The 25952-nt window shown below is 41.1% G+C and overlaps 1 protein-coding gene across 2 annotated transcripts in view; it reads right to left on the bottom strand.

Annotated features, from left to right (window-relative positions):
* The window catches only part of GRIK2 (glutamate ionotropic receptor kainate type subunit 2), a 433821-nt gene that overhangs the window by 166548 nt on the left and 241321 nt on the right, over positions 1-25952 (bottom strand). For both annotated transcript variants that reach the window (XM_077926142.1, XM_077926141.1), the window contains exons 8-11: positions 24616-24759; positions 23498-23605; positions 19437-19550; positions 10115-10321 (exon numbers count right to left, since the gene is read on the bottom strand). In XM_077926142.1, the coding sequence (XP_077782268.1) occupies positions 10115-10321; positions 19437-19550; positions 23498-23605; positions 24616-24759 (573 nt within the window). The remainder of the gene's footprint in view (positions 1-10114; positions 10322-19436; positions 19551-23497; positions 23606-24615; positions 24760-25952) is intronic.

Raw genomic sequence — 25952 nt, forward strand, 5'->3', positions numbered from 1 at the left:
GTACGAACAGGGAAGTTTAAAATGTTTGATGTTCTATTATGTTTTTCTATCTGTTACTTTATGCTAATGTGTACCTGGCATTAAAAAATTCTAAGTGTTCATCTATGTACTACAAGTTTACTTACGACGGTTGGGTTTGGATGTACATATTTCAAACCTTGTGCCCCCACCCCCTGTCTTCAAGGAGTCCTTCCTTTCTCATTGCACACAATTAACCTAGGATGGTAATAATAATAATAATAATAATAATAATAATAATAATAATAATAATATAGTATTTGTACCCTGCCCATCTGGGCGGCTTCCAACAAAGATTAAAAATACATTAAAATGTCACACATTAAAAACTTCCCTGAATAGGGCTGCCATCAGATGTCTTCTAAATGTCAGGTAGTTGTTTATCTCTTTGACATCTGATGGGAGGGCGTTCCACAGGGTGGGCACCACTACTGAGAAGGCCCTCTGCCTGGTTCCCCATAGCTTAGCTTCCCACAGTGAGGGAACCTCCAGAAGGCCCTCGGCGCTGGACCTCAGTGTCCGGGTTGAACAATGGGGGTGGAGATGCTCCTTCAGGTATACTGGGCCAAGGTCATTTAGGGCTTTAAAGGTCAACACCAACACTTTGAATTGTGCTCGGAAACATACTGGGAACCAATGTAGGTCTTTCAGGACCAGTGTTATATGGTCTCGGCAGCCATCCCCAATCACCAGTCTAGCTGCCGCATTCTGGATTAGTTGTAGCTTCCGGGTCACCTTCAAAGGTAGCGCCACATGGAGTAGTCCAAGCAGGAGTTAACTAGAGCATGCACCACTCTGGCGAGACAGTCCACGGGCAGGTAGGGTCTCAGCCTGCATACAAGATGGAGCTGGTAGACAGCTGCCCTGGATACAGAATGAACCTGCATTTCCATGGACAGCTGTGAGTCCAAAATGACTCCCAGGTTGCGCACCTGGTCCTTCAGGGGCGCAGTTACCCCGTTCAGGACCAAGGAGTCCTCCACACTAGCCGGCACCTGTCCCCAAAGAACAGTACTTTTGTCTTGTCAGGATTCAACCTCAATCCATTAGCCGCCATCCATCCTCCAACTGCCTCCAGACACTCACACAGGACCTTCACCACCTTTATTGGTTCTGATTTGAAAGGGAGGTAGAGTTGGGTCTCATCAGCATATTGATGGACACCCAGCCCAAACCCCCTGATGATCTCTCCCAGCGGCTTCATGTAGATGTTAAAAAGCATGGGGGAGAGGACGGAACCCTGAGGCACCCCACAAGTGAGGGCCCAGGGATCTGAACACCCACCACCACTTTCTGGACATGGCCCAGGAGGAAGGAGCGGAACCACTGTATAACAGTGCCCCCAGCTCCCAGCCACTCTAGACGGTCCAGAAGGATGTTATGGTCGATTGTATCAAAGGCTGCTGAGAGATCCAGCAGAACTAGGAAACAGCTCTCACCTTTGTCCCTAGCCTGCCGGAGATCATCAGCCAGTGCGACCAAGGCAATTTCAGTCCCATGATGAGGCCTGAATCCCGATTGGAAGGGATCCAAATGGTTTGCATCCTCCAGACATGCCTGGAGTTGTTCTGCAACCACCCGCTCAATCACCTTGCCCAAGAATGGAAGATTTGAGACTGGGTGATAGTTGGCCATATTGGCAGCATCTAAAGATGGTTTTTTAAGAAGCAGTTTGATAACCGCCTCTTTCAGTGGGTCTGGGAAGGCTCCCTCACAGAGAGAAGCATTCACCACCCTGCAGAGCCCATCGCCCAGCCCTTCACAGCTTGCTTTTATTAGCCAGGATGGGCAAGAATCTGTTGCAAACTGCCCTGTGATCTTCGGATGAAGGGAGGTATATACTTTTAGTAAATAATAATAATAATAATAATAATAATAATAATAATAATAATAATAATTAGGTGAAGGGAGAGGGCCAAATGGTTCCTTGGATAGAACACTAAGGATCATCATTGTGTGGCTCCTCCTCTTTGCACAGCATCTAGTGACTAGCTACTTTGGATTTCAGCTGATGATAAAACACTGGGTTGGTACTGATGTGTCAACCGGCAAGTTTTGATACATGTCGTGATTACTTGAGGGTCCCTTTGAGAACAGTAAGGAAGCACAAAAGTTCAAAGACAAAAATAAAACATATACTTTTCACTAGAGTTACATTGGCGCTGTTTAAAGGAAGTTTAATAGCTGAGTGTTGCAGCAGAAGATGGATTCAGCTTGTCAGAAGCAAAACCAGGGTGATAAGGGCAAAACAAAGAAGTCATGCTTGATGTGCTCATTTGGGTCACAGCTAATAGCATTGGAAATAAAAAGGTCAGAGCGTTTAGTGCAAAGTCTCATGGGTTCGGCAATTAGACCAAACAAAGCAGAAGTCACAGTGGTCTCTACTGGCATATAACAAATTTTCACAATAAATTATCTTGTGGATGGCCAAGAGGATAGGGGACGGAAAAGGGATAGCATGCTGTAATCATTTGAAAAAAGAAAATAAAAACATGAGAATCTAGCAGTTAAGCTGCTGGGGCAAAAGAGAAAGAAAAAGGCTCACTAACCTAGTGTGATATTCAGTGTTAGGCATAGTCTGAGTAGACCCATGGAATAAACACAAGTCCATTGAATTCAGCTGAATTCTGAATGTGACCTGTACACTTTGATATGAAGCAATGTTGGTACTAACCAATGTTTATTTGTTAAGCAGTGACCAAGACTGAACAAATAGGGAGGAAATAAATTGTGTGCATCTAATATGATTAAATATTGTGAATCCGTATGTATGGCTCCAGAAAGGCTAGCTCTGGAGGTATGCCAAAAAAGCTTAATCAAATGTAATTGATAATGATTAACGGAAATTACTTTAAGTGAAGAGAAATGGTTCAGGCATAAAACAATAATGCTTAATCTACATGCTAAATAAATGTATGCCACAAAATAAAAATGCAGTCTGAACAGATGGTCTTCAAAGGGCTAAAAACATAAATCAGGGAAGAGCTAAATTAGAACATCCCTGTGATGTTTAAAAACAAACAACAAATGAAGAAATAAATAAGAAAATAAAGACACAAAAACAAGCACAAATCTGAGGACAAAGTGAAAACACAATACTGAACAGGACTCTGGAAATGCCTTTAAAAGCTTATCATCTAATAAATTAGAGATTTCCATTATTTCTCTCACTCTGTCCTTCATGTGCCAAGTAACAACTATTCACAGAACTATTTAAATTCCCTTGAAAGAGTTTGTAGAGAGACCTGAACTGAGTTAGACCTGGCTTTCATGTAATTGGTGTTTTGTTTGTTTGCTTTTTTAAAAAACCCATCTAGAAAACTGGCTGTCAAAGGAAAGGGTTCTAGAAATATATTCAAATTTTTTTGCTCCCTCCCCCAAATCTACAGTCTGAAGTGGTACAGGCACAGGTATACTATCTCAACAGGTCTTAAGACAAAGCTTTGAATGTCTTATGCAGCCTAAACAGCCCTGTTGCATCTATTTTTCCACTTTTAGGAACCTGTGTGGATCGAGACCTTCCACTTGACTACTTACTTGTGTCTAATCATATTCCGATGTATTCCAAGGCTCAGGGAAAGAGGTAGCTTACAATATGATGGTCACACCCATCATATCCACACCACACATTTAAATCACATTTATAGCTCTGTAACAGTTATGCCTGTTTTATTGTTGTAACCTGCCCTGGGATCTTATGAACGGCAGGTAAGAAATATAAATAAATGTCTAGAGCAGGCAAACAAACATCCACTCAATCACATGGGTCACCACCATCAATTCTGTTTTTAATTTGTGTACTGGTTTAGCTTCTTAGTCCCTACTAGAGCTTCCAGGCACTATCCCTGTCTATTGTTGCCACTATCATTGTAATAATGACAACAGCCTATTCCAGACAGTTGGATGATTGGTCCCTGCAATAGTTTAGAATAGTGCAAAGTAGCCACCCTGTTTTCCAGTTCCTCCAAGCATCTAAGAGGGTTGCTGACAAAGCCATGAGAATCAATATGATCACATCTTCCATTTCTGTCTTAGGGTCATGTAACCTCAGGCAGAAATGGAAATCAGCCTTATCTATGAATGCCTGGAGTTGGTTGGCCACCACACACTTAGACTTAATCATATAGACCCAGAATGGCAAGCTCCTTCTTTTTAAGGTACTAAGGTACTTTCTATCAAAGGAATTACTCAAAGTACTGAGGATTACAACATAAGGATTAACAAAAGTCCCTGCATACATAACTGAAAATGGATAGAGTATTAGGAATTTTGCCTGTTTACCTAAACTGCAACTTATTTAATAGAAGTTGCTCTGAGAACAAAATGTATGATGTGTCATGATCAGTGCATTTTGCCTCTGATCTGAGCACAGATGTATTTGTCAAATGTCCAAATGTTTACTTCAATGAACCAGCTTGAATATAACATCCTGAGAGAACACCTCATTACCGCTCTACCAGAGAGAGTGTACAGTCAGCAATGTAATGCTTGACACATTGCCCAGCATATGTGTGACAATGCTCAGGGGCTTCACAAGACCTGCAGGTGTGACAGAGTCAAGGCAACACATGCTGTGCTTGGACGAGATGACAGGCTATTGGAAAAAGCCAGAGAAGCTTTTCAAATTAATCATGGGAGCACCCTAGGAAGCAAGCAACCTATATAAATAGTACTCATTTACCAAAAACCAAATAGGAGTCCAATTTGGGTGAGGCAAGTATTCCAAACCATGTGATTATTCTCGAGAAGTTTTAAAAACAGCCTTTGTGTGAGATAACCAGCCTCATATAGCCAACATGCTTAAGTCTAATTAATGCATGAAGGGGTTAATTCCATAGAGTAAGCTGTCCTGCCAGGCTTAGCTAGGTCACTCTTCCTCACCTTGGGAGGGACTAGGTAATCAAGCTTTTGTTCCTTCAGTCGACCTGAGAAGCTGAGTGTGTAAAGAGACTTGATTTGGTTGCTCCAAATTCAAGTGGTCTTTTTCTATGGTAAGGGAAAAGGGGAACTTTGGAAAAAAATTAGAAAGGCATATTTTGAAGACCTAACAGCTTATATTTCCACACTTTATTTTGCCGCATATTTTGTGTTTTTAAATCTCTGCTGGGGTTCTCCCACTGAAGAATACTTGCCCCAAACCTGGGTCTTGGCATCTAAGGAATTCTCTTTTTTACCACTTTGTAACTTTTGATTTAAATTTCTCTCAATATTTGTGCAAACACACGTTTTCTCCAGGTTTGTCCAAATGCAGTGCTCTCTTATTATGAAAAGCCTCAATAAAACTTAAAAAAACAAAACAAATGCAGTGATACTCTTGGGCAAAGATTTCCATCTTAAAAACAAAACATATTATTGTTTTATTCCCTTTACAAAACACCTAACCTAGCTATTTTGCAAGATTCTACACTGAAAAGAGGGGACCCTGTCAAACAGCACAGTCTGTTCTTTTTAATGAGGAATGAAGTACAATAGCTAGTCTGTTCAAAAGGAATGCAAAACTACAATTTGGGAATGGTAAAAACATTCCTACTGCAGGAATCCTATTTTGTTTTCACATATAAGCATTCTGAAGACGAGATAAAAGACAGAAATTCAGCAAGACAGAAATAAATGGAAAGGCTTTGCACCTTCCCATTTTTAAAACACAACCCTAAAACTCAACATACAGCGGCGGGTGTGTGGGTGCATGTTGTCCTGTCATAGCAACTGTTCAAATGTCTAACAAGTTAAGTATGCAGATTACACACAATAGGAAAATAAATAACCATAAACACTAGTTTAAAAAAATAAATAATTCAGGTAAACCTCCTTATCTGGTAGCACGCCCCACTCTCTTTATTTAAAAGGATTATTCCTGGACTATATATTACAATTCTTAAGAGTTTGTTTAATTGAAGAATGAGAAAATGTGTCTGTATACACACACACACACACACACACACACACACACACTTTGGAATGTCATAGGGAAGCGAAAGGGGCGAATAAAAAATGAGAACTGGAATGGAGACAAATAGAAACAGATTGCTTGCTAGCTAGGCTCAGAGGCTCAGAAGGCTATACTGATGACCATCTTCATTAATCAATCCCTTGACTTAAAGCAACCACTTCAGGGCTAGATATAAATCAATTGGATTACTTGTGTAAGTGCTCACCAATGTGAGAAATTGGTTGCACAGTCTAGCCCTTCAGCTGAGTTGTATATATCTTTTAACTAAAGAGAGGCTCCTTTAAGGCGACCTATATTTCCTTGTCTCCTGGTTGTGTGAAAGAGAGGAAAATAAACCTTGTGCATGGGAGCAAGACAGAAAGAAGGACAACAACAGGTGTATAGAATGTGCTGCTGCCTAGCTGGGCTGCCTTTCTTTAGAAATAGACTCCTGGCCCTTCAGGTAAAGTCAAACACGAACAGCTTTATTTCAGTACAGTGGACAGGGAGCCCTGCTTAATCCTCAGCCTCCACGCCCACACTGCCACCCTGCTCTCACTCTCCTGTACAGGACGTTCCCTCTTCAGGTACTTCCCCTTGACTCAGGAAATATTTACACATATAATAGACTACGAAGTCCTCAAGTTCCCCTTCCCCCGCAAAATGTGACTAAACTAAGGGTCATCAGTTTTGATTATTTCAGTCTATTTTCAGGAGGGAAAAGAATGGTAAGATACACTAGGTCAGCATAATCGGAACAGGAATAGTGGGACTCTGCTATGGAAGACGATGCAACAGGTACAGGAAAGATACAAGAGATATAGGCTCATGCCATACCATGGTATATAATTCGGGCCTTAGCACTTTGGGACCATAATCCAAAAGAGTATGATGGTAACACTCTCTCTCTCCCTCTCCCTGTATATATGTGTGTGTGTGTGTGTGTGTGTGTGTGTGTGTGTGTGTGTGTGTATATATATATATATATATATACACACACACATATACACACACAGAGTACTTTCTTTAACAGTAACTGCATGACAAGAAGGCACTTTTGAAACTTGCAAGGAATTCTAAAGGCAATCTGCAATATAACATGTTGTCACTGCTTAAACTGGGCAGGGTGAGAGATCCTTAATGGGTGGGTGTACACATTCATTTAAGGGGACACCTCAATGAGCTTTCATGGATTTATGCAGAAATGGGCTATGTCTGAAGCTCTCAAAATGGGGAATCTATTCTGGAAGATTGCCCCTTTTAGCAAAACCCAGAGAAACAAATCACTAGCAACACTTGAGCTAGAGAGAATGGGGACACAATATGGTAAATTACCATATTTTTCGCCCTATAGGGCGCACTTTTTCCCTCCAAAAATGAAGGGGAAATCTGGGTGCGTCCTATGGGGCGAATGCAGGCTTTCGCTGAAGCTTAGAGAGCGAGAGGGGTCGGTGCGCACCGACCCCTCTCGCTCTCCAGGCTTCAGGAAGACATCCGCAGCCTAGGCAGCCCTGTGGGAGTTCCCGCAGGGCTGTCTAGGCTGCGGGTAGCAGCCTGCTTCCTGGAGCGCCGGGCGCGCTGAAAGCAGAGCGCCCGGCACTTCGGGAACACATCCACAGCCTAGGCAGCCCTGCGGGAGTTCCCCGGTGCGCCCCGGTGCTTTGGGCAGACATCCGCAGCGTGGGGAGCCCCGCGGGAGTTTCCGCAGGGCTCCCTACGCTGCGGATAGCAGCCTGCCGCCCGGCGCGCGGTGCGCTCTGCTTCAGGGCGCCCCGTGCGCTGGGCAGACATCCGCAGACATACGGTATGTTCTAATTCCTCAGGGCCATCAATGCAGTTTATTAATGCTAAATATTATTTTAAATTTTTCTAATATATAATCTGTGGTTTTGAATGTAACTGCTTGACCCTGTTTAGGATATTAAGGTACATATATCTGCCAGGGGAGCTTCTTATGGGAGCCACATTACTGCTAGGCTTCTTCCTTGGTTTCAGTTTCAGTATTTGGCGATGAGGGACATCAATAATGTTTAATATTTAAGGAAGGACAAGGCAACCTGAAGCATAAGGAGGAGGTCTCAAACTCCATTACACAGAGAGAGTCTGAAAGATATGCAAACCCTTAGACTAGGGTTCTGAGACCTGAGGTCCTCTAGGTGTTGTTGGACTACAACTTCCATAAATCCCAGCCAGTATGGTCAGGGGTCAGAAATTATGGGAACTCGAGAACATATGAAGGGCCTTAGGTTCCACATCCTTGCCTTAGGTATATAGTTGACTGCCCTGCCCCAATAATAAACTGCTTTTACTCAAGGTAAAAAAAAAAAAGGTAAGGAACCCCTGGACGGTTAAGTCCAGTCAAAGGTGACTATGGGGTTGCAGCACTCATCTCGTTTTCAGGCTGAGGGAGCCAGTGTTTGTCCACAAACAGCTTTCCAGGTCATGTGGCCAGCATGACTAAACTGCTTCTGGCACAACTGAACACCATGACGAGTGCCAGAGAGCATGGAAATGCCATTTATCTTCCCGCTGCAGTAGTACCTATTTATCTACTTGCACTGGAGTGCTTTCAAACTGCTAGGTTGGCAGGAGCTGGGACAGAGCAACGGGAACTCACCCCATTGCAGGGATTTGAACTGCTGACCTTCCGATTGGCAAGCCCAAGAGGCTCATTGGTTTAGACCAGTGTTTCCCAACCTTGGGCCTCCAGCTGTTTTTGGACTACAACTCCCATCATCCCTAGCTAGCAAGACCAGTGGTCAGGGATGATGGGAATTGTAGTTCAAAAACAGCTAGAGGCCCAAGGTTGGGAAACACTGGTTTAGACCACAGCACCACCCGAGTTACTCAAGGTTCTCCATTCTTACCAACTAAGAAGTACCGTCATGAATGACAGAACAGTCTCCCTTTCTTGTTGCGTTAAATGGCAGCAGGCCTCAGAATACTTGCTTTATTACAAGTGGCTTTGATCAGATGTCTTGCTATTGAGCGGTTTGCCAAAATAAATGCAAATTTGACAAAACACAAAGAAGCCAGAGACAATTGCATAATTTTCAAAGAGACTAAACTCCATTTCCAGGAGACCAAATTCAATTGGCACCACCTACTGAGAGAGTATGTTTTAAAAGCTATAAAATGAAGGGATGCCTGACTTAGTCAATTATAAACAATTGCCTGTAATGATATCTGTTTTGACTCACATTGAATTACCCTGCTGTTTTAGCATGCATTGATATTTCTGTCTTGCTGTCTAAGACTTCCTAGCTGATGCTTTAAACGGACAAGACAGGGCTCTTCTCAGTATATGCTAATGGAAGATAATACTACATATTTTAAAGGTTATATATGGATTCCTTTGAGATGTAAAATCAAGTCTGGTATCACAATGAGGGTTTTGATTGTTCCTGAGCTTCCATCTACAGGTTCACTCTGTATACCATATGCGTTCATGCACTTTGCCACCAGAGCGACTTAAATGTAGTATGAAATGTAAAAGATTTTTTCCCAGCATTTATTATCCCACTCTTCTTACAAACAATGATTCTCAGCACACCTTGCAGAAAAATAAAATAACCCCTCCCCCCCCAAAAAAAATAGGAACATAGCAGGGAAAAATACCACATAAGACAGACTTAAAACTGTAAGATCTAAAAGACCTGGGGAAATTAAAAGGGCTTTACCTAGTACCAAAAAAGTTATCAGATTTGGAATGTACGTGTCAGAAAGAAGATGTCTAATGCAGTTTTCTTTGTGGGGTGTGTGTGTGTGTGTGTGTGTGTGTGTGTGTGTTTAATTTGGATGCACAACTCCCATTCTACACACACACACACACACACACACACACACACACACACACACGAAGTAGCGAATTCCAGAATAGTATTTTCCAAATATTCTTCCATTAATATACTTTACTTTATTTCCAATTAATCATTCTTACTCTTGATGGAAGAGGAGGTTAGGGAGAGAGGGGATAAGTCTGCTACCTTTGTCTAATTTATCTGAAATTGCAAATAATATTCACTAAACAACTCAATGGCAATTGGATACTAGTAAATATCAACTTTTTATTTGGGGTGAGCTTCCACAAGTCTCCTGACAAGCTCTACTGAGACAAAATGAAAATGTGGTCATTTGTGATGATGAAACTTTTAAGTAGCAACTTACATGATCAATCAGTTCACGAACCATTCCATTCCACTGTCCGCTGGAATCATCCCGGGCTCCGTATTTTCCATCTTCCACCAGCCTTATCTCATAGGTAAATCCAAGGAAAGTTGATAGTTCCCTGAGGAGGTCGATGCAATATCCCTCAAACCTATCATTCCCATACAAAGGTTTATCAGACTTCTTGAACATCACATATGGCTCTTCCTGGAAAAAAATGAATGTAGAGAGGAAGGGAGACCCTTCAGTCACTGCAGTTCAGAAAAAATGAATTGCAAATACATTTTAAAGATATAATTCTAAATCTGGAAAGATTGATTTGATCATGTTATACGGATACTATCACTGAATACACACAATAATTCATTTTTAAAGTAAGTAGATATAGCTATAGTAGTTTCAGCTAAAATGTATTTCTTTCATCAATTAGTTATTGACACCAGTTGTACAGTTTGGCAATGAGCACTGGTGGAGGAAGAGGAGTGCGGGGGGAGCGCACCGCCCCTGGCAGTGCGATCCTGGTGGGGTGCCATCGCGGCTGCTCCCTTGTCCACGCTGGGAGCATCACACCCCCAAGACACGTGCCATGCCCCTGTGGGTGGCGCGCCAGCCCCCGCCCCCACCTGATCTCTGCCCCCCAGTGCCGGAGCATGAAGCTCCACCGCTGGCAATCAGCATTAACTGGTTCAAGATGAGAACATATTAACACTATGATTACTCTGAAATTGAGTGATGTTGTTGTTATTCAAAACCCCATAATTGGGGGAAAATGCACGCCAGTGGATTCCTATGTGGTACACCGTCATAAATATCACTGCAGGAGCCAATGGGTCAATGCTGCAAAAATTTGCCATTATCCATAAGTTCCATTCTACAGGAACTTAGCCATGTGACCAGCTGAGTCTAGTTTGCTGGATAATGCTCAATACATTTTAATCTGTATTTACCATGGCAAAAGCCATTGCTCAGTGGTAGAGCACATGTTTGGGGGAAGGGCCATAGCTCAATGTTAGACCCCTTCTTTGCATGCATAAAGTTTCAGGTTCAATCTTTGGTTTCTCTTGGTGGAGCTGGAACGACTTCTCTATGAAACTCTGGAGAGCCGCTACCAGTTGGTGTAGACAACCCTATGTTATATGGACACTGACATGACTTGGTATAAGACAGTTTCCTAGGTACCTATATTCTATTACAACAGAGCCTAGAATCATCTTAAATATGGTCACTGATTCCCCTTAAAACGTTGCTTACATTCTTAAAGCTGTGAATGCCAGTGCTTTTTCAAATTATTTCAGAATACTGAGAAAACCTTCAGTTCTCCCACTGTCTTTCATGCACACAATTTTCTGCTCTGCACCATCAGTTTACGCTACATCATTATATGAAGAAAGAAGCCTATGGACAAATTAAACTGAGGATCACACACAACCCAGTATTTTAATCTCTTTGAATTTCCAGGAGAAGCTTATGATGCATTTGCAGCTCTCCAGAGAAATATTTAGTCCATTAAGTAATGCATGAAATGGCAAACACATCCAACAATTGGCAGATCATTAGTAATTTGTTTCATAAGCACTGAGAATGTAAAACAAATACAGAATTTCTGCTGATTTTCCAGGACTGTTTTCAATAAATACAGTGTTCCGAGGCAATGAAGAATATAATCCTGATTCCAAATGAGTACTCAGTTGATCAGCAATAACTTTTAATGGGACAACCACTTTAAGAAGAGGAAGTCCAATGCATCCATCCTGTCCCACACAAATTTTATGCTTTTATTTGAATTCGGAGAAGCTCTGCAAACATTTCTGTCAATCTGCTGTTCTCTCGACAATCAGATGTCTGCAACACACACCCAGTTCTAGTCTAGAAGTATACCTATAGTAAAGAGGGCTCTCCCCTGTGTCTCTGTGCAGAAAAACCATGTGAAAATTAAGTAACAGGGCTGCTAGCTTTCCAGCCCAGTTGAGAACATTTCTCTTCCTTGAAGAGCAGTCCAAGCATACTCACAGCTGTTCTCTTAAGGCCACACCATAGAGCACATTCCTATCCTGCCAGGAAAGGGGTGTGGCTACCACTTTGAGCAGCTTCCTTTTTCAAATTAATATTCAATAAGAGAGAACCACAGTAGGCAGATAGTGTGAGCATATTTCTATAACATCTATTTTTTACTAAATCATTTGTATTTATATGAATGTGAAAGGGAGATTGGGAGGAGAAAAGGTGAGTTGCTTCCGTGTGCTGCAACTTTCAGTACTTGTGTTTGATTGGAAATGTAGGGTTTGTGTGTGCCTTTTAGATGTGAAAGAAGTGAGGATGTTTTGCATTCCTGTTCTTAAGAAGTGTGTGTTTGTTTGGCTACAGTGGAAACAGGATACTGGACTAGATGAGCCTTTGGCATGATCCAGCAGAGTCTAGGGTTGCCATATTTCAAAAAATATAGCAAACCCCCCAAATTGTTGAGCCTTTTTTTAGACAAACCCCAAAGTTGTCCGGGAAAATCCAGACATATGGCAGCCCTAGCAGAATCTTCTACTGTGATGTTTATTAAAACACAAGCAGAAGTTCCTCATAGGGAAGGCAGGGTCACTATTGAACGCTGATGCCATTTATTTCTGCAGCTTATAGTTCTTAATCATGTATCTTCTACTCAAGTCTGTGAGAGTAAGCTGTGGTTTGCAAGGAGGTGGTGCTAACAGTTAAACCCCCCCCCCCCAAAGCTTCGTAATACTTTGAATAGAATATTGCCTGGACAGTTTTTCTTCCTCAATAAGTCGATTGGCAAGAATCTCCTTGTCAGTTTATACATTTAAAAACAAGCATACCAGACAATCTGGAGATTTAACTTTAAATTCCTCCTCTGACACTGGCCCATTTTGTGGGGTTGGGTACATTACCCTGGTATCCTTTGAATCAAAGGGGTATTGAACTAGCCATAGCTAAAAGCAGAAATGAAAAAATACTCAAGTAGCAGGTTAGATGCAAAGGAAATATATTATGTCGTAACAAATTTGTTTTTATAAATAATTTTTGTTGATTTTTCCATTTTACATATCAAAACAACTGAACATGCTACTAAATAAAGTAGGGCAGTGTAGAACTCTGATTCAGATGAGAACTCAGCTGTGCAGGGCTTCTATGTAGTACAGTGGTACCTCAGGTTAAGTACTTAATTTCGTTCCGGAGGTCCGTTCTTAACCAGAAACTGTTCTTAACCTGAAGCACCACTTTAGCTAATGGAGCCTCCCGCTGCCACCGCGCCGCCGGAGCACGATTTCTGTTCTCATCCTGAAGCAAAGTTCTTAACCCGAGGTACTATTTCTGGGTTAGCAGAGTCTGTAACCTGAAGCGTATGTCACTTGAAGCGTGTGTAATCCAAGGTACCACTGTACAGGATCATGGGTTGCACTCTGCCTGCACATCCCACCTAGGCAAGCTTCTCCCAGCAGACAGCCACACATTGGGTTTTGCTGAAGACCCACTTGCAAAGCCCAATATTTACAGGCCTGGGTATCCTGATTGTGACCTAGATTCAGTACAACCAGCAGCAGGCTGGCCTAACCAGGAAGTCCAGGTTACATGTCTCACACTCACCCAGCCATTGCTCTTTTTCGCAGGGCCCACTTTGAAAACTGCTCAAGATCCAAACGGCAACTATTGTTGTAACTTAGCTAATTCCTTTCTTTTCCTGCTTGCCTTGCCAGAATGATAAACCCCACTGGCTATAAATCTCATGGAGTTTTACTCTTTTGCATAAATATAAGCCATGAAGCAAGCAAGCAAACAGACAAAAAGTGAAGAATTCACTGGGAGCAAAATCCCTGCTCCAACGCAAAGATTTCAAGGGTCTTGAAAAATGGCCTATAACCCAATACAATATAAAACATGGTGCTCTAAGGCAAAGATGAGATGTGTGGAGAGCCAGTAATATACCAAGCCAGGAATGCTTCATACACAAACACCCTCCAGTACTTCAGAAAAGATAAATTATTTAGAACTCCTAGTCATGTCAGCTCATATTGACTTTGTCTCCCAGTGGAGTTGCACAGAGACCAGAAGCAATCCCAGATCAGCTCACTCGCAAGTGTTATGTCTGACCACATTTCTTTGAAAAAGTCATTAGAGTCACAGAACCTACTTCAGAATAACTTCCAAAGCATTCATTCATATTAAAAGCTGACAATGCTCCAAGCAACCAACTTTATCTATTTATAGGTTACCTCAACGTTTAAACCCTGAAGATGTTTTAATCCTATAGAATTAATCGTGCTGCATGTGTGAAAAGTTGAATCCACTAAGATCAAAGCACACAAGACTTGATCAACTTAACATTCTGTAAATAGTTTTATTTATCATTTCATATCAACTTTTTTTAAAAAAGTGAACTCTAAACAGAATTTGTTCTCTACTATTGTCAGCCACATTACTCCTGATCAATGGCATGCCACACTAGTGTGATTCCTTATGGCCTCCTTCTTGTTTACATGATAGTTTTAATACAGCCAAAGGTTCTCTGGTTTCTTCAAATTAATATAGTAGCATCTCTAACCAATCCGAATAGATTGAATTTTATGCATACTGAAGGTAGGAGATCTATAAATAGATACACAGATACACACACACGTTTCCCATAGATACTTTTAAGTCGGTGTTTATCTTCACTAATTACATTTCCTTTTCTCTGCCTGCCTCTGCGCTGTGTTGTTCCTGGTTTCGTGGAACAAAGCCAGAAACTTCCATAAGCAAACCACAGATGTTCGCTGAGCTTTTGATACAAGAGATGTCAAACACAATAGCTTTACAGCTTCTGCTGTTCTACTCCCTCTCTGTAGTTGGCCACACCTCTTCACTCCTTAACTGCAGGGCTAAAAGCAACAAGGAACCTTACTCTCAAGTGCCCCTTTTCTTTGTCTGCTCATATTGAACTTGGGTAACTGGGTTAATTCTTATAATAGCATGAGACATTTCCCCCATACTGGATTTTCCAGCAGTGACCTGGGGAGGCTCCCAGTTGAATGTCGCTGATCAGGTGTAAAAATTACTCTCATTAGTATAAGGCAGCTTCCCATGTTCCTATGTCACACCATTAGTCCATCTAACCCAGTGCTGTCTACACACTGACCATCAGTGGCTCTTCGGGTTTTCAGAAAGGGTCTCTCCCAGCCCTACCTGGAGTGGCTGGGAATTCAACCTGGAACCTGCTTGTGAAGCAGATGATCACATTTAGGGTTTACTTTACTTTAGGCTTTCTTTTTAATGTGATAATCAAATTGATTATTAGTATCTAGTAAGTATGGAATTTCTAAAGAAACCATGACTCACTAAATATATAGTGGTACCTCGGGTTACATACACTTCAGGTTACATACACTTCAGGTTACATACTCCGCTAACCCAGAAATAGTACCTCGGGTTAAGAACTTTGCTTCAGGATTAGAACAGAAATCGTGCTCCGGCGGCACGGCAGCAGCAGGAGGCCCCACTAGCTAAAGTGGTGCTTCAGGTTAAGAACGGACCTCCGGAACAAATTAAGTACTTAACCCGAGGTACCACTGTATTTTCTTATTGCAGACATTCTGCAGTGTTTTTATTCCATTTTAAGTGTGGAAATGTGGTACTGTTAAAAAAGAAAAAAAGAAAGATGGTCATATTTGAAGCACAATTATAGCCATGTTTGTTCAGAACTTACCCTTACGTTAGCCATGGATATCCGGATTACAATCTTAGAGAAAGAAATCTACCGCTCACTATGGCTTTGAGAATTTAAAAGGGCTGCCATATTTAATTAACATTTATGTCAGATATGAAGAGTACACAAAGGGCTTTTACATTTAGCAGTTTGGACTTCAGAAAGATAGAGACCTAAAGTTGTCCAAAAACTCATACAGTCAGTCAAAACAATTTAATGTCTTACTCTGACATGCTGCTAGCCACTTGACAAGAGTCTCAGGCCAGGGGCAGACTTAAAGCAAGATGAACTGCTCATACACACTTAGTCTCTCATTGCCATGGGTCTAATTAAACAACTGTGGCTACAATTAGCAGCTTAAGCACTTTTAAGTCCCATTGATTTCAGTGTGACAGATTTGTGCTCATGTTTACTGAAATCAAAACAACTTAAAAGTGTTTTTCTAGGGTTAGGCTGTGCTTCTTCTTCTTCTTCTTTTAAATGAAATCCATTTAGAAGCAGTAACATGAACAGTCTCACCAAGTATGGCTAACACTGTGTGTGGATATTGGCGCCTGAAGGCTAGGACAAATTAGAAAGGACTGGGATGTGTGCACTATAAAAACGATGTGCAATATGAAACACAAACCAAATAAAATGGAAAGGTCAAATAATCTGGGTACATTTAGATTTCAGTTGAAGGCAGATTTTGGTTGATAACTAGGAGAAACTGCTTAATGGTTAAAAAAAAACATCTTATGGGATCTTAAAGATGAAAAAATCTACTGCAGCACACATTTTCATGGGCTCTAATTCACTTTATGAAAGTGAAATGACACAAGGAGTCATTCAAAGGTTGACCAGAGGTTTAGGTGCTCCTTGGTTACCTTGATGCAACCTTTCTCAACCTTGGGTTCCTAGATATTGTTGGACTACAACTCCCATTATCCCTAACTGCTTGGCCCTTCTCACTAGGGACTATTGATAAGGGCTCTGGTGTATTGGGGTTGACCCTTCCTGGTATAGAACTCGTTCCTTTTCTACTGTGGATGTTACCACAGCAGTGCTGTCTAGGGTTGATGTGGATGACCTCAAGGCATTGAGGTGATAGAGGTCTGAGGCTTATATGTGTAGTGGAGGGGAAGCCTGATTCTTTATTTGGTTGGTTGTTTTTTGCTCTGTTTTTAGAGCTGCATAGAGGATGTGTGGATGCTTGGAGGTGTTAGTTTGTTGATACAGTCAGAGGACATCAAGATCAAGACATGGCATCCAGTTGAGGTTCTCCCAATATGCTACTAATCCATGTTTCTGAAGGGGAACTCCATTGGTGCAGTCGATCGCTGTGGTAAGCTTGCTGTCTGTGCTGATCAGCTGACTGGCACATAAAGCAAGACTGCTTTGGGCAGGGATCGGCTATACAATGGAGTTTCTGACCAGGAGCTCTGTAGTGCAGCAAATGCCAGTGGGGCTTGCTGTCACAGCCTATCAAACGAGCTGTGCTGACAGAAAGGCTCCCTTGCCAAAGAACAATCAAGAGCAATTTAAGGCTCTTGATTGTTCCTTGGCAGTCACATTTCTACCACTTACCATACTTTAGATCACGTTTGAAACCAGATGTGCTATAGTTGGGCATGGAAAATGGCCTCGTGCGACACAGTAGGACCCATGCTGCAGGCTGAGGTGTCCTCATTAGTCCTGCAGGCTGAGGTAAATGATGTAAGGTAAAGGTAAAGGGAACCCTGACAGTTAAGTCCAGTCGCGGACAACTCTGGGGTTGCGGCGCTCATCTCGCTTTACGGGCCGAGGAAGCCGGCGTTTGTCCACAGACAGCTTCCGGGTCATGTGGCCAGCATGACTAATCTGCTTCTGGAGAACCAGAGCAGCACACAGAAACGCCATTTACCTTCCCGCCGGAGCGGTACCTATTTATCTACTTGCACTTTGATGTGCTTTTGAACTGCTAGGTTGGCAGGAGCAGGGACCGAGCAATGGGAGCTAACCCCATCGTGGGGATTCGAACCGGCGAGCTTCTGATCGGCAAGCCCTAGGCTCAGTGGTTTAGACCACAGCAATGCAGCATCTAGCAAGGAGCACTACTGATGGTCTTCATTCGCATGCATCTGGAATGCCAGCTGCATGATGTTCCATATGATCCTTGACTTCTCCAGTTGGCAGGCTGCATTTATAGCATGCTGCTCTTCAAGGGTTATATTTTTGTTTGAGAGTACCCCTGTGAAACTAGCTAAAGCAGAAACAGCAGAAATACAAATAATAACCCTTACAATCCTCTGTACCCTTTTGGTTACTTTGGAATGGGTCTTGTGGTGTCTGAAAAGGATCTAACTAGAAAAGTGGTGAGTATTAGCTGAAACACATTTGATTTGAGGTTCCCCACCCCCCAACCCAGTTATCCTAGAGAGCTTTATTCTAGTCGGTCAGAATACAGAACTGAGCTCCTCTGCCAATGCTTTTCTAAATTAGAAAGCACTGTAGAATGAAAAATGAAGGGGTGTTCCATTTTAGGCTGCTCAGCAAAGATGATAGAAGTGAAGCTATTAGTAGTTAAGCAACAATTGAAAGCCATGATTCAGAGCCAGAAGAATGCCATCTCGTGCACACAGTTTTTCCTTCACTGTCATCATATAAGCCTCCACCCTGCCAAAACTCTTTAGCAAACAACAACAAAATGCAAAGAACTTTGCACAGAGCTAACTTCCTCAGACGCTTCATGGTTTATGGTGCTGAAGAGCCTTTTGTGGTTCCCTCTTTATCTGCCAAAGTGGGCTGGACTCTGTCTTATGCTCCTACTGTAGTTTTCTTTTTTAAGGATTGTGCTGGAAAAGCTAATCTGGCAAAGTATTGAGATGCAAGAGACTTGTCTAAGATATTTCATGCTGATAATTAAATCTTCTGTTCTCAAATAGACATATTGCATTACTTTATCCCTGCCCTGAGGGCAATTAAAAGTATCAGGACTAAGAAGCTTTACTGATACAAGCTTACTACTACTACTACTACTACTACTACTACTATTATTATTATTATTATTATTATTATTATTATTATTATTATTATTATTTGCTTAAAATGAGAGCTAAAATGGGGGGAAGGGAGTTCAGCATTCTTCTTTTTCTTAAGAGAGTAATAGGCATTTTCCCCACAATGGAAAAGAGCACATATGGGGGGGGGGGGATTAATCATAGGTTATGTAGGATGGTGCTGAAAAGTCTCACTATTGCTTTTGGAAAGAATATCCTGGTGATGAATTGATTTTAAGTTCAGTCTAAACCATGCATTGTCTCTCTCTCTCTCTCTCACACACACACACACACACACACACACACACACACACTATGTATATTACTTTCTCCAAACCGACAATGGTAGCTTTTGCCTAAACTTTAAAATGTTAAGGAACCATAAGAACGCTAAATGATTAGTCAGCTGAGATCATAGCACTTAAAATGAATTGCCATTATCATAAAAACCCCATAACTAAATTAACATTTCAGATCATTCATTATACCGTAATTGCTAAATAAATGTAAAAGACATTTGCATACTGGTCATTGCTTTGTACGTAATATGCCTTTTCTTCACAGTTTTAACGTTCAGCTGAATTTCAAAAAAACAATTGCACATATGATTACTTACCAAGATGGTGGTTACAGTTAGGGAACGATTAGATAAGGAATCAGTAATGTTTGCTGGTTTTCCTTTCTGGTTCTCGGTCATGTTAAGTCCACTTGCAGGATCCCAAGTTCCAATCTATAAAACAGCATGTGCACTTATATGAGTTCTTTTCAGGCCACTAGGACAGAACAATATAAGATAAAAAAGAAATCTGCTAACACTTATAATTCACCTCTGGTCCAATATCTGCTACCATTTGTGAAAAAGCAGCTTGCTTAAAATATTATTCACTGTGCTTCAAAATGTGTCTCGCAAAGCAAAAAATGGTGTTCAGAGTACTGAGTGCTTAATTTTCCACCTAAACATCTATCCTCCAAGAAAAGTACACATCTGCAGACTGATAGCTCACTGAACGTATATTTACAATGCACCTGCTTTCCTCTGCTTTAAATGGATCCGTCCTTTTCTCTTCCAATACTATGAAATTTCCATTGTTATATAGCAAATACATGTTGCATTCTACAAGCATGGTTAACATTTTCAGAGGTCAGTGGAAACATCATGGCCATTACCCAAATTCAAGGAAGTTTTTTCAAGTAGGAACTCCAATACCTCTCTGTCATGTTACAACAGTAGATTGTTCCAAGCGTGGATAGATTCCTGGCTGCCACATCTGATACACACCAGGAATTAACTAGATAACAAGTTAAAAGAAATTGCTAGGTAAAGGTAAAGGGACTCCTGACCATTAGGTCCAGTCGTGACCGACTCTGGGGTTGCGCGCTCATCTCGTTCTATAGGCCGAGGGAGCCGGCGTTTGTCCACAGACAGCTTCTGGGTCATGTGACCAGCATGACTAAGCAGCTTCTGGCGAACCACAGGAGCACACGGAAACACTGTTTACCTTCCCGCCGGAGCGGTACCTATTTATCTACTTGCACTTTGACGTGCTTTCAAACTGCTAGGTTGGCAGGAGCAGGGACTGAACAACGGGAGCTCATCCCGTCGCGGGGATTCGAACCGCTGACCTTCTGATCAGCAAGTCCTAGGCTCTGTGGTTTAACTCACAGTGTCACCCGCGTCCCTAAAAGAAATTGCTAGCTTTTAGTATTTTAACTAGTGAAAATTTTCAACTGTCAATCTTTAATTTTTGAAATCTGGCTTCCGCAGGGTTTTCTGATACAGCTCGCCTCTAGAACTCTGCACGGAGCAACAATAATTGTTTGTTGATGCTCTAGGACAGCCTTTGCTAACCTGGAGTGCTCCAGATGTTGGGAATCAAATTCTCATTACCCCTGCCCATTGGCAATGCTAGCTGGATCTGATCAAAGTTGTTATCCAACAACATCTGGCCAGCACCAGATTGGAGAGGGGTGCTTTAGGACTTCTTGTTTGAGGGACAGAGAGCAGCATGTCTTCCTATGAAACATTGTCACTTAAGACCTACAATTCCCTGCAGAGTTTCTTAGTTCATGTTGGCATTGACAGGGCAGCCAAGCTGGCTACAGGAAAGGGAACAAGCACAAAGAGAGAAAGACACTGATCCCAGTAAGAGTGGCAGTCATATATGCTGATAAAAAATGTACAGGCCCCAGAAGATTAAGTAAGAGTAAATAAGATATCCTTAATGTAAACAGTTATAAGCCTATCAAGGGATTTATGCCATTGGGATTTTGTGATAAAAATTATTTCCAAATTCTGGACATTTTGAAAGTAGTGCTATGTTCCCTGATCTAACACAGGTTTGGCAAATCATTATTCTGAAAACTGTATGGCAAATTTAACTGTTTTTAAGCAAAGCAGGGCAAGGTCTCAGTAAACAAGAGTACAGTACCTTTGTGGGTTTATGGTAAACTTGCCCATTGCAATTGAAAATGAAAATTCAGCAAGATTTATAAATTTTCACAAATCAACTTCCTTTATAACATTCTCTTTTTAATTTGCAACTGAAAATGGAAATGTTTAACTTTTCACTTAACTTCAGCAGGGTGAACAAGTGAGCAGAGCTAGCATACTCATTCCTGCTGTTTATTATACACTGTTGCAGAATGCTAGGAGAGGGCTACTGTTGGTAATAAATGAATGAAATACTTAATGGTTTCAAAGTAGTATAATTAAAATATGTTTCCTTTGTGTGCTGAATTTTATTTGCTTAGGCCCATAAGGTCTGAGGATTTTTTTTAAAAAAAAACAGAAATCACTTATTTTAATTAACTAGTATCCATTAGTATGCTTTATTTGCCTTTTAAAAATGGTTTAAGAAGTATTTTCAGAAGAGCACATACATGTGCTTGGCAGGTGTGCTACTGAGCACATTATCTCTTGATGTTCCAGGAGAGGTGTGAGCGGAGCTCCAGGATATTATGCCATGGATCCTAATTCACCGCTATTGTTAACCAGTAAGGCAGCATAATAATGTTCCACTAAAAGCTATTTCTCCATGAATGAAAGTTTAAGTGTAAGATTAACCTTGGCATCAAATCTGCTGCAGTCAATTTGCTCGGCACAAATGTTTTAATTCTAAAGCTGCTTTTAAAAAACTGAATAGGTTTGATAATATGTGCTCAACTGGAAGCTAGAAAACAAGTCCCTCTAGCCAAAACATGTGCTGCAATCAAACCCATGTGCTAGCTCAAATCTTAACAGCCTCCGACATTTCATAGATGAAAAACATTCCTGAACATAGGTGGTGAAACTAGGAAAAGACAGTGGCAGAAACAATGGCGGAGTATTGGACAAAGGTAGAGTGAATTAAATGTATATCACAAAGAAAAAGCAGGAGCTAAAAGTACAAGGAAGCAGATAATTCTAGATTACAACAGTATACAGCAGGTTTCCTCAACCTTGGCCCTCCAGATGTTTTGAGACTACAATTCCCATCATCCCTGACCACTGGTCCTGCTAGCTAGGGATCATGGGAGTTGTAGGCCAAAAACATCTGGAGGGCGAGGTTGAGGAAGCCTGGTATAGAGGTAAGCTTCATGCTACATAGCAGGGCATGTTGAACATCTATGTACTATATAAAGACCATCTTGTCTGGGGGACTTACTCCCTGCCCTGCAGGCCTCTTTCTCCTTCTCCTTACCATCTGTGAATATGTAGTACAGATCACATTCTATCATTCTTCTACACAACATGGAGAATATAAGCCAATAGCTACCACCAGGAATGAGTACTGATGTAGAAAGTGAAAGAATCACACAGTCATCCAAACAGCATATTATTGGCGAGAAGACACCGGGCAAAGGCCATCACCGTTTCTAAATGAAACATGTGCCTTTGTTTTTTAAGATCAAATCCCCATCTCTTCTTGCTTGAAGTGGTTCTTTGTTCAAACACACGGCACACACACACACAAACACAGAGTATGGCTTGTTGCTTGATTTATGGCATATGCTGCCTTAGGTGCAAAGAGCTATTACAGGGACTCGTCAGAGATTTCAGTGTGCCCAATGGATTTTTAAAAAATCTTTATGGGTGATATCCAATTTACATTACATGCCCATTGAGTTCCATGGATCTCCTCTGAGTATCACTAATCTTGAATATCACCCTAAAATTCTGAACAGAAGTTTCTCATACTTTATCACATGCTGCTTTTGTAACTCTCATCAGTTTCAAAAGAGGTTCGCCAGGTGACCAGGAGAGCTGTTCTCATTAACCACATTAAAGGTTTCCTCGGGTATGTGAAAAAAGTAACAGAATACTTTGGACCCAAGTCTATATTATAGCGCCAGGCAGCAAACAAACCAAGCAGACCAATAATAACAACATCCTACTTTGCATTTGGGCATCAGTCATAGCGGTTGTATTAAACTAAGTTATACTCAGAGTAGACCCATTGAAATTAATGAAGCTAAGTTAGTCATATCTATTCATTTCAATGGCTCTATTCTGAGTAGAATATTACAACCCCATAGAAGTAAATGATTTTTGTGATGTTCTTTATTAAAGCTAAGTCCAATATTCTGTCACACACAATGTAGTTCAAACTTAGCTCAAATTCTACCACTAAGTATAAATGGAAAAGAGTAGTATTTTGAAATGATATATCAGTTATAAGTAAATAGTATCTTAAGTACCTTTTCAAGGCCTTCCTCCTTCAAGCTAATTACATCTAAGTCAAAATCTGTCCTTAAGCCATTGGTTTTGTTGAAGGTTATCCTGCCAGTGAGGCCTTCCCAATGAGCCTATGAAAACAGAAAAATAATAATAAATTTCATATGTAAGCAGTAAGAGAGAGTGAAGGAAAGAATGAATAAATTAATGTCTGCCAAAATGGAAATATTAATTATTCATTAAGTTTAAATGATTTTCCTTCTGGCCAGAGGGTTTTTTAAGCATATTTCTTGGATTCCCAGCATTCTTTTGATAATTAAACAAACTTTTCCTTAATCTCTGCATACAATTTCTTAATTGCCTTCCTTTTCCACACACACAAAATTCATCTTGCTAGGTTGATAAAAGGCTGACATTTAATTTTTTAAAATTTTCTCTTTAGTGGGTACATATTTTTGTTTCACCTTTGCTATTTTGCAAGGTGCAGCCAATATGTATCTCCCAGAGATTGCTGGACTATAACTCCCATCATCTCTAACCTTCTGGCCGTGCTGGCTATGGCTGATGGGAGTTGTAGTCCAAGAACACCTGCAGGGCACCATGTTGTCTATCCTGACACCGACAATTCCACAATGTTATTTGCTAAGAAATCAAGAGCATTTATCTTTACATTATCCAAATATGTTCTTTTTACACAATTAAAATAAAAAAGACTTATTAAGTATAACATGAGAAGAAACTAATAGGTTCATAAAATGTGAATGTCACTAAAGTATAACAAATCCTTTGGTAAAGCAGAGAGCATACTATGGACATATCTGATATAGTGAAAAGGATTTCACAAAATTTGGCATGAAAGGAGTGTAGGCCAGCCTAAAAATACAGCACATAGTTCTTATATTTTAAATTGTTATGATCATTTACCCAACAGAACAGAGGATGTTGCCTAGCAAAATGATTCATTTTATTTGTTTATTATTCGGATCATTGTACCTCTTCCCCACGTTAAACATTTCAGTGCATATTGTTAGCAAAAGGTGTATTTGACTAGAATTTCAAAGCCAAAGGACCTTCAGATCTGAACTTTCGCAGAGGGAAGATAGGGGGAGGCAAGACAAGTCACATTTGGTTAGTGACGTACCTCTTTAATGAGATTCATGAAGCGGGTCCCAAAGCGCCATGGTTTGTGCCGATTACACTGCAACGAACTGACAGTCATCTGTGGGAACTGCTGGACAGCCACCGACACCACATGAACGGCATCATACATCAAAGCTGCATCCGTCTGCAATGAGAGCACAAACACCACTGTGAAAATAGTCCAGCTTGTCAACAGACAAGGAAAGAGAAAGACACACATTCTCCCACCTCTGTTTCGAGGCAACAACAACAACAAGGGCTTATTGAACAAAAGCTGCATACACATCATATACTGAGAGCACCTTTAAAACATGTCCCCCCTCCCCAGGGAAAAAGAACACTGGGAACGATAGTTTGTTAAGAGCGCTGGCAATTGTAGCTCTGTGAGGGGCAAATTACAACACACATACCGTTCTCTGTTACTGTGTAAAAGAACAGGTGTTTTTTTTAAAAAAAAATGCTCAGGACAGAAATGAACAATGCTTTATTCAACTACTTTCATTACCCAAAGTTGACATAATCAATTTCTCCTCTAAATTACAACACAAAGTATCCATATTTATTTCAGCCTACCACTTCCCAAATAAAAGAGTGTGCATATATAAAGTCCCAAGTTAGTACAGTGGTACCTTGGGTTACAGACGATTCAGGTTACAGACGTTTCGGGTTACAGACTCTGCTAACCCGGAAGTAGTACCTCGAGTTAAGAACTTTACCTCAGGATGAGAACAGAAATCGCACGGTGGTGGCACAGCGGCAGCAGGAGGCCCCATTAGCTAAAGTGTTACCTCAAGTTAAGAACTGTTTCAGGTTGAAAACGGACCTCCAGAACGAATTAAGTTCTTAACCCGAGGTACCACTGTATAGTAGAGCAACCGTTTCTGCTGCACACACGTTATTATAATGTAATAAGACATGCATTTTTCGACAGCCAGTCTGGCAGTGTAATATGCCCATTGCCTCATGCTAGAAAAGCTCAAAATGGTGATCCAGTGCGCCCTACACATCTGAAGCAATAAGTGTACATAAACGTTAGGAGTGTGCACAACACCACAAGGAACCATCCCTGCCTACTTTCATGCATCTTCTGAAAACTGTCCTGTTTAGACAGGCCTTCACAATAATGAACTAGTATCTATGGAAGTTTTTAATTATTGCTTCTTCCTTTAATGTTTTGGGGGCAATGGTTGGAAAACTGCAGACATGAGAGAGGTGCCACTGAACAAGAAGACAACAACAAGTGAGTAGAGGGGCTTTTGTGCTAGCCAACTTTAAAGTTGATTAGGGGAGGAAGAACTAAAGAGGTTTTATTTTAAGGATAAATTATTATTTTTTCTC

This window comes from Podarcis muralis, chromosome 3 (genome assembly GCF_964188315.1).
Source record: "Podarcis muralis chromosome 3, rPodMur119.hap1.1, whole genome shotgun sequence".
NCBI classification, from domain to species: domain Eukaryota; kingdom Metazoa; phylum Chordata; class Lepidosauria; order Squamata; family Lacertidae; genus Podarcis; species Podarcis muralis.